We start from the raw sequence: 14257 nt of genomic DNA, 5'->3' as shown, positions 1-14257 counted from the left end.
GAGGGGCCCTTCTGGGCTTTGGCAGAAAATAGAGAATGGGTGGCAACTCCCTCTCTCTGCTGAAACTTCTTGGGAAGGAACCTGATACAGGAGCACCTGGAGAAGGTACGGACAGAGCAGATCTGCAGGGACTGACGTAGGACTTGGAAGCAACGCTACCCCTTGAGAGATGGTGACTGCAGTTGTCCACAAGCCAGTAGACGTGAAAACAAACAAATACTGCCAGTCTGGTGGACGATGTCGTTGAGATGAGGACTATGATTTAGACAACAGTCTTGTGGTCGTCAACAAGGATGTTTTGTGGTGGACTATGATGCTGCCGACAAAGAACGATGCTTCGCGGACGGGGTTGTGTTGGTTGACAGTGAAGGAGTGGACGATTTCACTGTCCGCCGAAGATGGAGTGCCCTTCGTGACAATCACTGATTGAGGTGAATGCGGTGCTCATTGATGAGTAAGTCGAAGAGTGCGTCGACTTCACCTTTTTAGATACCTTCCCCTTGGAGACGTCTTCAAAGGATCTTGACCTCTTGCCAGAGGGAGTACACTCTTTAGGCCTGCTAGCCCTGGCAGAGGCATGACTGTGCACAGACGTCAAGTCAGAGGCCTTACCTTCCACCAGCCATGAAACCAACCGCTGATAGCGATCTTTTCTCATCTTAGAGGAGAAAGAGTGGCAGATGGGGCATCCCTCCACATCGTGGCCCGGGTGCAGACAATCGATAGACTCTTTCGATGAAGACATTCTTCTGACCACATATGGAGCAGGCCTTGAAGAGGCTCTTCTTCCTGGCCTCCGACATGGTGTGTGTACCAGGGCCAAAACGCTGCTTGCGGCCTCACACGACGTGTCGATCTGAAGGACGGTGGGATTGAGAGCAGCAACAAATCCCTGCTGCGACAAGCCACAACGGTGGTTGAAGAAAAATTCAAAGAAATATCAAAAATAGGCAAACATACTGGAGAAACTAGATGAGCGAAACTCGAGCACTCCCAACACAAAAATGTGCTGTAAAAATCTGAAGATGGCCACCAGGGGTGGAGCTAAGGGGAGCACATGTAATAGTTTAGGGCAGTATGACCCAAAGTGACAGCAATAGGGTATATAAACGACAGCACAGTTTTTAGCTTAAAGATAAACTGTTTTATTTTACTGAGGATTCCGAGCATAACAAGGAATATTCATAGATTGTGAATCCATATAAGACCCCAGGCTGGAGAATTTGTGTTGCTGATATCTAAGAATCCCTCTTATCCCCACTCATTATAATGTAATGAGTTTAACAGCAACTAACAGCCATACATTTAGCTATATAAGTGGGAAACACCTACTTAAGGCCCTTAACTATGTTTATCCATACAATGCTTTATATGTATTTTTATGTGTAATCTTAGAATAAAAATATATATAGTTTCTTCTACTTTGGTCTTTATTTGGGACTTACTGTACCTATCCACTAGCCTTTCATTCTAACCTCAAGAGATGTCTGACAACTATCATAGCTACCAATAAAGAGGGTTTGGCCAGTCAATTGGTGGTTATCACTTGTGCCCTTAGAATAGTTTCTCATCCCTCATCAGAGGTTCAACAGAGGTAGAGGGGCAGTGCTGTGCGCATTAATGCATGTTGCATGCACCGTTTTGAAAGACAAAGCGGGAAAGCCAATGTTAAAATTAAATTAAGGATTCCAAGATGGCCGCACATGGGTGAGCAGCACGTCCCCCGAGCTCCCGCACCGAAGCAGCTACAAATAGCTCAAAAGCAGTGGAGCAAGACATCCCCAGGAGACACTGCCTAGGGCATACGACACAGCCGAAACTTTTGGGACTGCAGCGCCGGCCCCCAGAACCCCTGGGCAACGCTACGCGCAGCACTTGCGGAACGTTGAGGCTGTGCGCCGCACCCGAGGCACCTTCGGCAGGGAGACCACCAACGAGGGGATACAGACCCACCCTCCACAGCCAAGGCGCCCCGAGGGCTGCAACCACGCATTACCGACAAGCACCTTCCAGGAGCACGACGGGGCATGCAGTGAGACGCTGACTCCCGGCGGACCATCAGACCGGGGACCGCTCCGCCGCGAGGAAGCCTGCACCGAAGAACAGCGAAGCTGCCGTCCAGCAACGGCCTTACCAACAGCAGACTCCCCTGCAGTGTCAGTGGGGGATTAACCTACACCCCGCCTGGTAGACTCAAGATGGGCAGAGCTGATAGACCAGAGACCAGGGCACCCGCTGCCTGCCACCCAGTCCCCCGACACCAATGATAGGAGAGTACCGACGCAGAGCCCCGGCCTACCATGGGGTCGAGATACGTGGCTCGGCCACCTGCAGGCGGCGCCCACACAGAGCAGACAGCAACGAAGCAGCAATGCAATACCGGAAGGTGAAGGGGGCTTGCCTCAGGAGCCGCTGCTCGATCTGCCCCTCTCGAGACAAAGCCCCAACCCCAGCGGACCCCCTCTGGCCCAGCGCAGCCTCCCTGCCCCCAGGACTAAGGGGCCCAGAAGGTATACCGGTGCCAGCGGCCCTGCCCCCAACCTTGCGGCACCCGGAATGGACACTCACCGCAAGCAGGATTCCCCCCTAGAACTAGAAGCATCCCAAGACGACCCCCAAGAACAGCAGAAGGCCCGGCGGGGCGGAGCACCCATCTCCCTGAGCTCAGGAACAAGCCCTTTCACTCACGTGAGCCGCCACTGGCCGAAAGGGGCACCGGGCCACGGCATAGTACCCTCCACAAGAGGGCCAGAAACTCAGCAGTGCGACCCTGCGCCAGGCACCCCTTCCGGCAGCAACACTAGGCAAACGCCAGACCCACCCGGCAGGAGTTGGAGAAACCGGCCAGCGGACACGCAAGACACCAAGTAAGTGCAGAAGGGGGACCCCAGCAGCGATCGAGGAGCGGCGCCTCCACTAGGGCGGATCAACGCCACACTGACCCAGCGTAGACAGGGCCCTCCAACCTCTCCTGCACGAGGGTCCTGCCTTCCAGCTGCGTGGGAGGCCCTGTGCATCAGTCACTCCACCAGAGACTACCATCTACACCCGGCCCCACAAGCAGAGACACAACCAGGGGGGTAAATCCACCAATGGCACGCAAAAAGGGGGGACCTCAACATCTACACGCCAGTCCCTCACACCCCGGATCAGGGTCAGAAGAGAAACCCCAGTGAGGACCCCGGGTTCAGGCCTCAATTAGTGCACTGCCCCTCCCAGGAGGACAGCTGAGAGAGCACGCACACAAGCACGGCAAAGGCACCCACGCAGGACGCCATCACCCTTTCCGACCACACGCCAATGACCCTAGTATTGAAAAGGAACAGGGGGACTCCTGGGCTCTGGAAATGGCTCTTCAAACACTTAACTTTAGTGCAAAGTAATGGATGAAATCGAATGTTTCACTGTGACCAATAAAATCGGGGACACTACCTACCAAACCTGGTTGGACGCATTCAAGGTGACAAATCAGAGGCAGAATCATAGCCATAAAAGCAAGACGCACAAGGGAACTGAGGCTGGAGAAAGGCAGGCTGGAAGCCAAATTAAAAGAGATAATGACAAGAATGGGTCTGAAACAGACCCCCGCTATGAAAAGAGAGTACAGTGCGATACAAGGGCAATTACACGCCATACAAACCAGGGCGGCGGAGCATAACCTGCTGCGCCTTAAACAAAAGTACTACGTCAAAGCCAACAAAGCAGACCGTCTGATAGCTAAAATGTTGAGGAAAGAGGAGAGGGACAGAACAATCCTGAAAATCAACCAACAGGGAGGCCGGAGTAGCACTAAAACCAAAGACATAGAAAGGGAATTTTTTTGCAATTCTACACCACTTTGTATAGCTCGGACGGCCCATCCTTAGCAAACCAGGAAGCTTACCTAAGGGAAATAGATCTACAGCGCTTAACGTGTGAGGAAAGGGAAACTCTGAAGGGGAGATCACAAGGGATGAGGTCAGGGCCGCCATAAACTCACTACCAATTAACAAAACCACGGCCCGATGGTTGCGTAGCGGAGTTTTATAAAACTCACAAAGAAGCACTAATACCACACCTTGCGAACCTGTTCAACCACATAGGCCAGTCCAACACACAACGTAATCAATGGAGGAGGCCAAGGTGAGATTAATCCCCAAAAAAGGTACAGACCCGACTGAGTAAGTGTCATATCGCCCCATTGCTTTAATAAATGGGGACGTCAAAATCCTAGCCACCAGACTCGAGACGATCTTCCCCAAATTGTTCCACGCGGACCAATCAGGCTTTGTCAAGGGAAGACAGACAGGAGATAATATAAGTACAATAACCCACCTAATCGAAAAGGCCCAGAAGAGCAGAATCCCTGTTCTCCTCCTACCTGTTGACACCGAGAAGGCTGGGGATCGGGTTGAGTGGGGATTCCTCTTCGCAACCATGGTTAAGATGGGCTTTGTGCCGCGCTTCTTAGGGAGAGTTAGAGCTAACTATCAGCATCCAATCCTCCGGCTTGCGATAAACAGGCACATCTCCAACCCGGTTGATGTGGAAAGGGGCACAAAGCAGGGCTGTGCACTGTCCCCCATACAGTACACCCTGCACTTGGAACCCTTTCTTGCGGCCATAAGGGATAACAAAAGCATAGCAGGAATTCCTTTTGGAGGGGCCACACACAAAATCACCGCCTTTGCGGACCACCTGATCCTGACAATGACCCAGCCAGACAAATCCCTGGGAGTAGTTCAAAGGGAGCTGGACTGCTTCGGTACAGTAGCAGGGCTGAAAGTAAATACAAACAAGTCTGAAATACTGAACCTTACTCTCACCGCCTTAGAACTAAATCTTAAAAGTTCCTTCCAATACAAATGGGTAGACAATTCCATAACTTACCTAGGGGTAAAGCTGACCAAATCAGTGAGCGGACTATATCAGGCCAACTACCCCCTACCCCCTCCTAGAGAAACTCAAAACAAAACTGATAGCCTGGGGCCTGCTGTGCATATACTGGCTGCCCCATATCAATGTCCTGAAAATGGTAGTGCTACCGCAAATCCTCTACCACTTCACGTCTCACCCACCCTACATACCACCACGCTTCTTTACAAATATCCACAAAACAATAGATACATTTATCTGGAAAAATAAACCACCTAGAGTGGCAGCAAAAGTTATGAGAAGCCCCGTAGCAATGGAGGGATTGGGGGTACCAGATTTCAGGGCATATTACATTGCTGCCCAAACAAGGGTCATTAGAGAGTGGCAAACAGATGACAGAGGGAAAATATGGAGACCTATGGATAGGGCGGTCGCGGGGGCTGCACTGGAGGAATTTCTGTGGAAGCTTAGACCGGACAGACCAATGCAAATGTATGCTAGCCTAATCGTGGGAACAGTGGGCAAGACATGGGACTCTGCGGTGAACAGAGATCACATTACCTCCTGTACCTCTCCTTATACACCAGTCTTCGGCAACCCACAATTCACCCCCGGTCACAAAACGTCAACGTTTCACAAGTGGCAACAAGTAGGCTGCCACAGAGTCAGGGACATGTTCGCCGGGAACCAGATCAAAACCTTTGAAAAATGTTAAGCTGACTTTGGCCTCGGGGAAAATCAAAGATTCCCCTATGTCCAATTGAGACACTGGCTGGCACACCCAGACATGAAGCACGCAGCGACCTGCAAGCGGACGCCATTTGAGAAATACTTAAACACCAACACAGGAGAGAAGAAAGTGGAAGCGAACATTTATAAAATAGGGGGGTTATAAATGTTTTCCTGAAATGGCCAGAGTGAATGAGAGCACATGGGTGCAATGATTCTTTTTACAGCACATATTTGATATGATATATGATGTGGCATTTATAACGCGCCTGTACACAAGTGTTTCTAGGCACACACACACAAAAAAAAAAACACGGAAACATTGGATATGAAATTCAAGTACCTACAATTAGTCCTCGTTTCATGCTGAATGCGCCTAAGAAAATATGTCTGTATTGCCCCATAAAACAAATTTTCCTGATGGCACAACAATAAACGGCATGGCCCTCTACCATATTATGCTGCTGACCGATATTTCTTTCTTAAATTCTTCAGACAGGTCCAGTAAGATGAGAACAGTGTACCCCTCCCTCCTGTCCCACTCTCAAACAACATCCCCATCCTAAAATAAACAAAATCACAGCAATAAGTCTTCTCCACATACTCCTAAGGTTCGTCAACCACATAATCCAAGACTTTGGAATGAGCGGTCCATACAATTAAGACTGATCCCCTTGCACTTTCCATGGAAACTAACAAATCACCTGGTTCAAACTATTCAAACCCATTATCAACCCTATCCTTCAATAAGATTAAGCAAATTCAACCATCCACCCAAAGCTCCAGACAGAATGTGCACATCTTATCAGCGTTAAAATGCGCAATACTGATGCAAACTTCTATCTCTGTTCTACTCTACGAGAACGTCAGGGATCACTTGTGAGCAACAGTCGTGATTAAGGTTGACCATTGACTGTAGTTACATGCACGCTCTGCGGTCACCCACTTACTCCATACAACCATGAGAAATGTGTTGTTCTTTTACACAATTGCTTGGTTGTTTGAGTAGCAGATACTAGATCATACACATTTTTCATCAGTCTCTTAGACGATGGGGTACGTTTCCCACGTGTCCACGATGATTACCAGTTTCTGCCACAAAGGAGGGAGGTACGCCCCAGGGATATGGCGTAGCGTTTTGGATTGGCATTGTGTCCAGTGGTGCAAGCTACACGAGGGCCTGGTTCAGGTACCCTAGATTAACTGTTACATTTGTGCGTTTACAGACAGGAGGCGTCCTTTCGACTCATGCTCACGTGGTTGATCCCTACGAAATAGTATTTATCTAAATGGTCAGTATAAGAGACGTAGCAGAAGGGTCGACTTAGCGGTAGTGACCCCTTAGAAGGATCGACATTGGATGCTTACTGGTAAGCAGCGCGGTTGTGCATTAGATTCCTTGCATGCTTGCCATGATGTTTTTCACCCACCCACTTGCCCTCGAGGAGCGGATACTAGACGTGATGGCCATTGTGTTCGTTTGTTTCTTCACAGTACTCCTCATTGCTCGTTCTCATTACGAGACGTTATGACACGAGAGTTCCCGATTTTACAGCACTGGTCCGAACGCCGCCATCATCACGATTGGATACAAGAGTGCACCTCGGACACCAGCGGTCACAGAACGGAAGGTTAAATAGCTGGTTCGTGCATTTCTTTTTGCCACAAACTTGGAGTACTTCTTCTATCCGGGCATACGTCGGGGTACACTTGTCCATTCACCTTACTGATTGTTATTAGAGCCAGTTCACAGTAACTTTCCAGAAAGTGCGATACATTATCATTTTGTACGAACACATGGTCACGTGCTTATTTTTGTTTTCAACAGACGCACTGACAAGGTGAATACAGTAGGATTGCGAGTTGCGTTTTCAACTCTTCCGCATATCTTTGATTTAGCACAGACATGGACTAATACGAGGCAGTGACTGGCACACGATCGTAGTCATCCTTGGTGTTTAGAGCACTTGTCTATGTACCAATTGTTGGGATATGTTGTAGATCCACTACACGGGTCTCCTCTAAAAGATTCTAACTTATACTTTTGTTTCATGTCATTTCCTCGCTCAAATCCGATCGTGTTAAGGATACTTGGCAATTCAGGATACACGGTAAGCCTTTATGGGTAGACAGTGATACCCTTAGGGTTAGGTAGCTGGAAGTTATAATAATTTTCTCATAGCAGCCTTTTTCTCATTCTCTCTCCTAGAATCTTGGACACGAAGCATCAACTTTGGAATTGCTTCTTCCTTTCCCCTATTCTTCCTGTTGGCATTACATGTTGTTTTATATTTCTGCAGTTGGTCCCCTGAAGAAGTTCTTGGTTATTTCGTTATTTCAAAGAAAGAAGAACAAAACATGTCGGGTCTTAAGACACTGGAAAGTTGAGCAGTGTCCACAATGACATATTAAGTTGTATTTGTGTCCTTTCTTTATTGAAAGGATGTATCCATATATGACCATTCATTAGGTTAAGAGAGGCAGCTTGTACCAGTAGAGGCCTCCTGTTCTGAAACCAACCCTTTTTGCACTGGATTGTTTACTTCAACTTTGTACTTTGCACTTGATAGGTAGTTTTTTAGCAAAGGTTTTTTTTTAATATTGTAAAGTTTGCACAAGGGATTATTAGGTTTTATTGTATATGTGATTTTAGGGTAATGTTTTATAAATGAAATGCACTGTGTATGTTTTATGATGGTGTTTTTGTATATTGTTTTTAGGATGTATTGACTAATAAAATTATGTGCATTTATATCCATTGTAATGAGTTTTCACTCAGCACCTATTTGGTACATGGACTGAGTAGTCCAAACACACAGAGTTTGAAGAGACACTTGGGATCTTTAGTTTGGGATTGTCCTTTGCTTGCTGTGGGGCTGAATCCCAGCGTCTTGACATTTACTCCCTGGTCTCTTTTTGTATTAGTTTGCAAACCTCTATCCACCATGTCCATAGACCTACTCTAGTATCATACGATTTGCACAGTACTGCAATAACAGGACCGCAAGACTTATCCTTAGCCTCAAGTCCAGGGACCGCATCTCTCCGGCCTGAAATCCCTACACTGGCTACCTGTAGCTGCAAGGGTCAAGTTCAAGACCCTCTGCATCGTCCACAAGGCATTCTGGGGCCGTGGCCCTCACTTTCTTCGCCTATCTCTTCCTAAATACCTTCCTTCGAGGGTTGTCCATGAAATGGTCGGTTAAAAAAAATAAAAAACGAATGGGATAAATGTTCGAATTTCGCCCAATACGAAAATATTGTCTGTCCGAAAAATGTGAACATTTATCCCATTGTGCAGACACGAAAATAAATGTAATTACACAAATAGGCGGTAAGGTTTGAAGTTTTATAACTAATTTGGAAAAAGTGAGTGAGTGGTCGCAAAACTTCTAAATAAACATTAATTTCAGAATGGCACGGCAGTGTTAGGTAATACATAATTATTTCGCAAAGAAAAATAGATTTGTAGCAATAAATAGGAACTTCCACTGGCATGGCAGAATCGAAAATAACATTGTATGCGGAATCAAAAAAGTATTAATAGCAAACAAAAGACATGATCCGGCTTCTGAATGCTTTATGTTTTGTTTTGATAAAGGCAACGCGAACTTGTGCACTATTGATTCATTTGGTTTTGCTTTCAACATCATAGTTCATGCCTCATATGCAGTTAAATCAACATATCTGAAGGTACACATTGTCTTTTCTTCAACCTAAGCACATAACAAAATAATTATCGATTCCACCACATTAGGGAAACTTATATTTACATGCTGTTTTTTATGTGTCTCGGGGTAATTATTTCACGTAACTATGAAATGAAAAAGAAACAGTTTCCAACATCCAAAATGTGTCCATAAATGTGAAATCCTCTAAGTATAGCGAACGGACGTTTAATAGTTTTTTTCATACGTTACACTTCCTGAGTTGCTATCTTCACACGGAAACTCGTGGGGCTATGGAACCCGGAAGATTGGGCGAAGGAAACAAAAGGATGGTAAGAAAAACACAATTCTATAAATAAAAACGAAAAATAGACATCGCTTTCCATAGTGATCCAACTAAACAATGGGAAAACTAACATTTAATGAATATTAAATCAATTTGTATAATTTGAAAGAAACACGTTCGTCATTTTCAACTGCGGAATTTTCGCATTCACTGTTTTATACGGATACTTCCTTCTAGAGCCCTACGATCTTCTAGCTCTAATTCGCTGCGGATCAGTCGCTTCTCCAAGCAAAGAATGGGGGTAGATTTCTCTCCTCTGGAGGTGTCTCCCTCTGGAACTGCCTCCCGGCCTCTCTCCGCCTTGAGAAGTGTCTGCTTAAGTTCTGGAAGCTCCTCAAGACCTTCCGTTTACTACTCCTCTTTCACGCTCCCTCTCCCCTGCTAACCTACCCTTGTGCTCCTCTTCTGTCTGCTGATTGGCTGCTTGATGACCTCCGAGTCTTACAGGGCCACCAGGCCCCTGAACCCCTGACCAGTCCCCATGCACTTGCCGCCCACCTTGCACTGCCACCTGGCTTCCTTGCACTACCTGGCTGGGTTTCTCCCTATAGCCCCAGCCTTCTTTGCACTTAAGTTAGAGCCCTGCTGCTCTGGTTGCACTCCCCCACCCCTTACCCTCTCCCATGCACTTCTTGTTGCTCACTTGCACGATCTAAATGACAATAGACCTAGTAAGATTTGCGTCTCGTCTTCCACCTTGTTCCTTCTCCCTTGCCTGGTTGTGCCTTGAAACACTTATGTATAGGCGCATAACAAATACCAAATCAATCAATGCCAGCTGGGCAGGAATAATGCATTACAAATGCCTATAATACAATTAGCATGGTTACCTTTGCTGTTGCCTCGCCAAAAAATGCTTGCTTATTAGAAACTTGCCGCAAGTCAGTATAGCTCCATAATTATGCGCTTTTATGGTGCTAGGTTAGTAAATAAAAAAAAAACAATATTTCTTGTTTTATTTCACATCCAGTGCTCCTTTAGAATGAGACAGGTACATGGAACAAAAATCAAGATCAGAGATGAATAGGGACTTCATAAACCTCCAGATTATTTAAATAGCCAAGCACTTTACCACAACATTTCTCTGCAACCCTTTCGTGTTGGGTTAGATGGATGAGTGTTAGACAAGGATATGGAGCTATGGTGTAATAAAGAACAGTTTACAATTACATATTAGGTTAGATTAATTGTAAAATCAATTTTGAAAACAAATATTAAATTACCATTATAAAGGAATGTTTGAAAAGTATTTTCACAAAAGAATTATCAATGTCACCTCACAATTCCAATACTGTTTAAATGCAATTAAGCTATGGAAATTATTTCAATACAAAATACTAAATTAAACAATTTAATTAATGCAATTTCAATTGTTTAATTTAGCATGAATTCCCAGTAAAATACTGCTTTTAGTTTGCCAATGAGTAAATCGGGCTGTACAGAAACTAGGCAACATAAGATGTGCAATCTTAATGCTCATTCCACTGCACCATGCAATATCACATCAAGTAAAATACTGTTTAAAGCACTTTTCATTCCAATGTTTTTGGCCACTCATCAGTTTTTGGCGAAACCATAAAATTACTGACATCTCCAACTCGTACAAGACCTTCTCAACCACAGATGGTGCAATTGTTCCCAAAACACATCTCTCGTGGGTTAGACTAGATGACATCCATAGAGCTACAGACTGGTCTCGGGAATGAATATTTCTAGCATTTCAAAGTAAATCGATTCCTCAAATTGCAACATCTGTAACTCATCTTTAAACTTGCATAATGGGAACCTTTTGTTTTTTAAAAAGAATAGTCAATCTCCCCAGTAGTGAACAGAGGAGATTTACACTATTAAAGAAGCAGAGGAGAGTATCAGTCATGCGTACTTCCAATTAAACGTTTATGCTTCTTGAAATGTAATGAAACTCTTTTCAGTTTGTTCACGAACAGTCATTATTTTGAGATTTGAAGGGACTTGTTTGCCCATCCAGGAAGAAGATCCAATGTCGCACACATTGTTCGAAATGTTCATTGAACAATAAAAACGAGATGCCAAACCAGTTGATTAACAGGTCAGATCCACTGGTGACACTGCTTGAAAAAACAGGCTACATCATGAACAACAACATTATTTGCTAGAAAGGTGTTCAGAAATGAAAGAACTGCATAAGAGCAAGCTTTTTAATACAATCTACACTTACAAACACAATTGCGACTATTTGGCGTCATGAACCCAAATTTCTTTGTGAACCAGGATATTGCCATAAAATACATTTGAAGCCGAATCGTGGTTGCTTAAAACAATGCATGCATATTCAAATATTTTACTTACGTTTAAAGTGCAGTATTTTACCCAATGCTCTGAAAAGGAAGAGGGATGCATCTTTTCCACCTATGGCTTGTAATCCTTCTGGGTTTCTTTTTTCAGACTTGTTACGTGGTTTTGCTTTGGATGATGCAATGTCACGTTTTATGGATTTTTTTCCTTTCTTGTTTGAGAACAGATTTTCTTGCAAAGATTCATCTGAAATATTTTTTTAAAAAACATGTCAATACACAACTGTTGTAACTCATAGAACCTAACAAACCATTAATTAATAAACCATACCGTCAACATTGTAAAATATAAGAAGCTGATTTCTTTCTTTTTTTCAGTGCCAATAAAAACTGATGTAACTTTCAAAATGCAAGACATCCAGGAAACAACAATACCTAACTCTACCTGCTCTAGATTGCATGGCCAAATAATACTATGAACTGATGTGTAGCTAGAAATGGAAATGCAGTGGAGACATTAAAACTCACCAATATTATAGAAGGCACAGCAATCTTGGACCACAATACTTAAGCTAAAAGCCCAGCCCAGCCCTAATGTTGTTTAGGAAATGAAAACCATCCATTTAACTCCACAAAGAATCAAATGGCCAACAGTGTGTTCACGGAGTCTTCATTCTCACTAAGGTGGGCAATGCAAGTAAAAGTACTTACGAGCTAAACAGTCCCTCCAAATTACCTTGACATGTATCCTGGTACTTTTAGTCTTTGCTCTCCTTTTGCGACTGGTTGGGAATGCCTGCAACTGCAGACAGGGTTGGAGAAAAACATGCAACGCGACTCATTTATCCTGCACCCCCATACCTCCAACTATGCGCCTACCACCAAATCTAGTTCCATATTTTTCCACCGATATCATGCACCAGCTTCTAGTTATAGTTAAATAGGGCAAAATCATTGGGCAGTGGAGACTGCATATGCTAACCAGGTTTTAAGCAAGAGGGCTGTAGCGATTGTCTTTGCCAAATGATGTATTCTTTCAAGAGAATCATTTAAAGTATGGTTACATGGAGACTGGGGACTAAAACCCATGCTGCCCCCCTACATATTTCCAAGATGGGCACAGGTCTTTGCCTAAAAGCCCACCGAGGGTGCCTTTGTTTGGAATTGGAATGACGTCTATAGGACAGAAATTCAGCCAAGTTCACAGTTGTGAGAAGGAAAGCAAACAATGTGGCTTGCTACTGTAGTTTTGGAGGATTTACTTGTAAAAGAAACTTACGGTTCACAAGTAGCTCATCTGAAAACCATAAAGGCGAAGCACTTTCTAAACTCTAGAACTCGAGAAACATCCACATTGTAATTAATTTCTTCAACAGAGGATAAACGTACCCAGAGTTACAAAATAAATGGAATAATCTATTGATTCAGAAGAAATTTAGATGAATAACGGTGATAAATTGCCATACTGCAGAGAGATTACCTAATGAACATTTCAATATTTTGCTCTTTGATTCAAATGGACCTCAGATATTATGATGGAATCCCTACATCATATGTCTGAGGGCAATTGAGAGCTAGATTTCACTATTCGTGTCCAATTTTATTCTGGCTGGACGGACAATGTGAATGCCACAATTTCAAATCCAGGCAGTCACTACATGTAGGAACAAAGGACCAGAGATGGCCCTACCTACCAGAACATCTGGTGATCGCCAAGTGCTTCCTCCAGGCGCGCCTCCTCTATTCTCAGTTCCTTATCCCTTCTTGCTTTCAGGGCTATCATAGCTCCCCTCAGAGTCGCCTTAAAAGCATCCCATCTAGTCTGGAGGCTCGTGTGCTCTACTGAGTTCTCCGCAAAGAAGCGTTTCATTTTCTCCTCAATTTCTCGGACCAAGACCTGGTCTTTAAAGAGAGCAGATGAATAGCGCCACTTCCACAGACCCAAGGATCTGCCCTTAGCTCGCAGTACTATGGTTAATGGGGCATGGTCGGAGAGCGATGCCGGGCCCATGGTGATCTCTTGCGTCCTCCCCAATAGACTGGTAGAGACCCAAATATAGTCTATTCTCGAGTGGGATCGGTGTGCATGTGAATAAAAGGTATAGCCCTCACACTCCCCTGTATCTCTCGCCAGGCGTCCACTAAGCCCAATTGCCCGACCTTCTCCTTTAGTTCCTCAGTTGGTCTCCCTTGTGAGCCCGCCCATCCCGCCGTTCTGTCGCTGTCAGGATCCCATGCTAGGTTAAAATCACCTGTAAGAACAACAGGGAACTTGGCGAATTTCTCTAGTTTCCCCAGTGCTGCCTGAATATAAAGGTCTTGCACCGTATTTGGTGCATATAACGTCGCCACTATAAGGGGGAGCCCCTCGCCCTCCAGGTTAACCG

General features: G+C 45.0%; 1 protein-coding gene across 3 annotated transcripts in view; it reads right to left on the bottom strand.

Moving 5' to 3' along the window:
- RAD17 (RAD17 checkpoint clamp loader component) overlaps nt 1–14257 on the bottom strand; it is a 1130765-nt gene that overhangs the window by 528864 nt on the left and 587644 nt on the right. For 2 of the 3 annotated variants that reach the window (XM_069627538.1, XM_069627537.1), the window contains one exon: nt 11926–12117. The exons of the other annotated variant lie outside the window; for it this stretch is intronic. In XM_069627538.1, coding sequence (XP_069483639.1) covers nt 11926–12117 — 192 coding nt within the window. The remainder of the gene's footprint in view (nt 1–11925; nt 12118–14257) is intronic. 3 annotated transcript variants of the gene reach the window in all.

Source organism: Ambystoma mexicanum, chromosome 6p, assembly GCF_040938575.1.
Source record: "Ambystoma mexicanum isolate Mex_15411 chromosome 6p, UKY_AmexF1_1, whole genome shotgun sequence".
In the NCBI taxonomy this organism is placed as follows: Eukaryota; Metazoa; Chordata; class Amphibia; order Caudata; family Ambystomatidae; genus Ambystoma; species Ambystoma mexicanum.
Note: the sequence above shows the minus strand (reverse complement) of the source record. Positions and strands in the feature narration are given on the sequence as shown.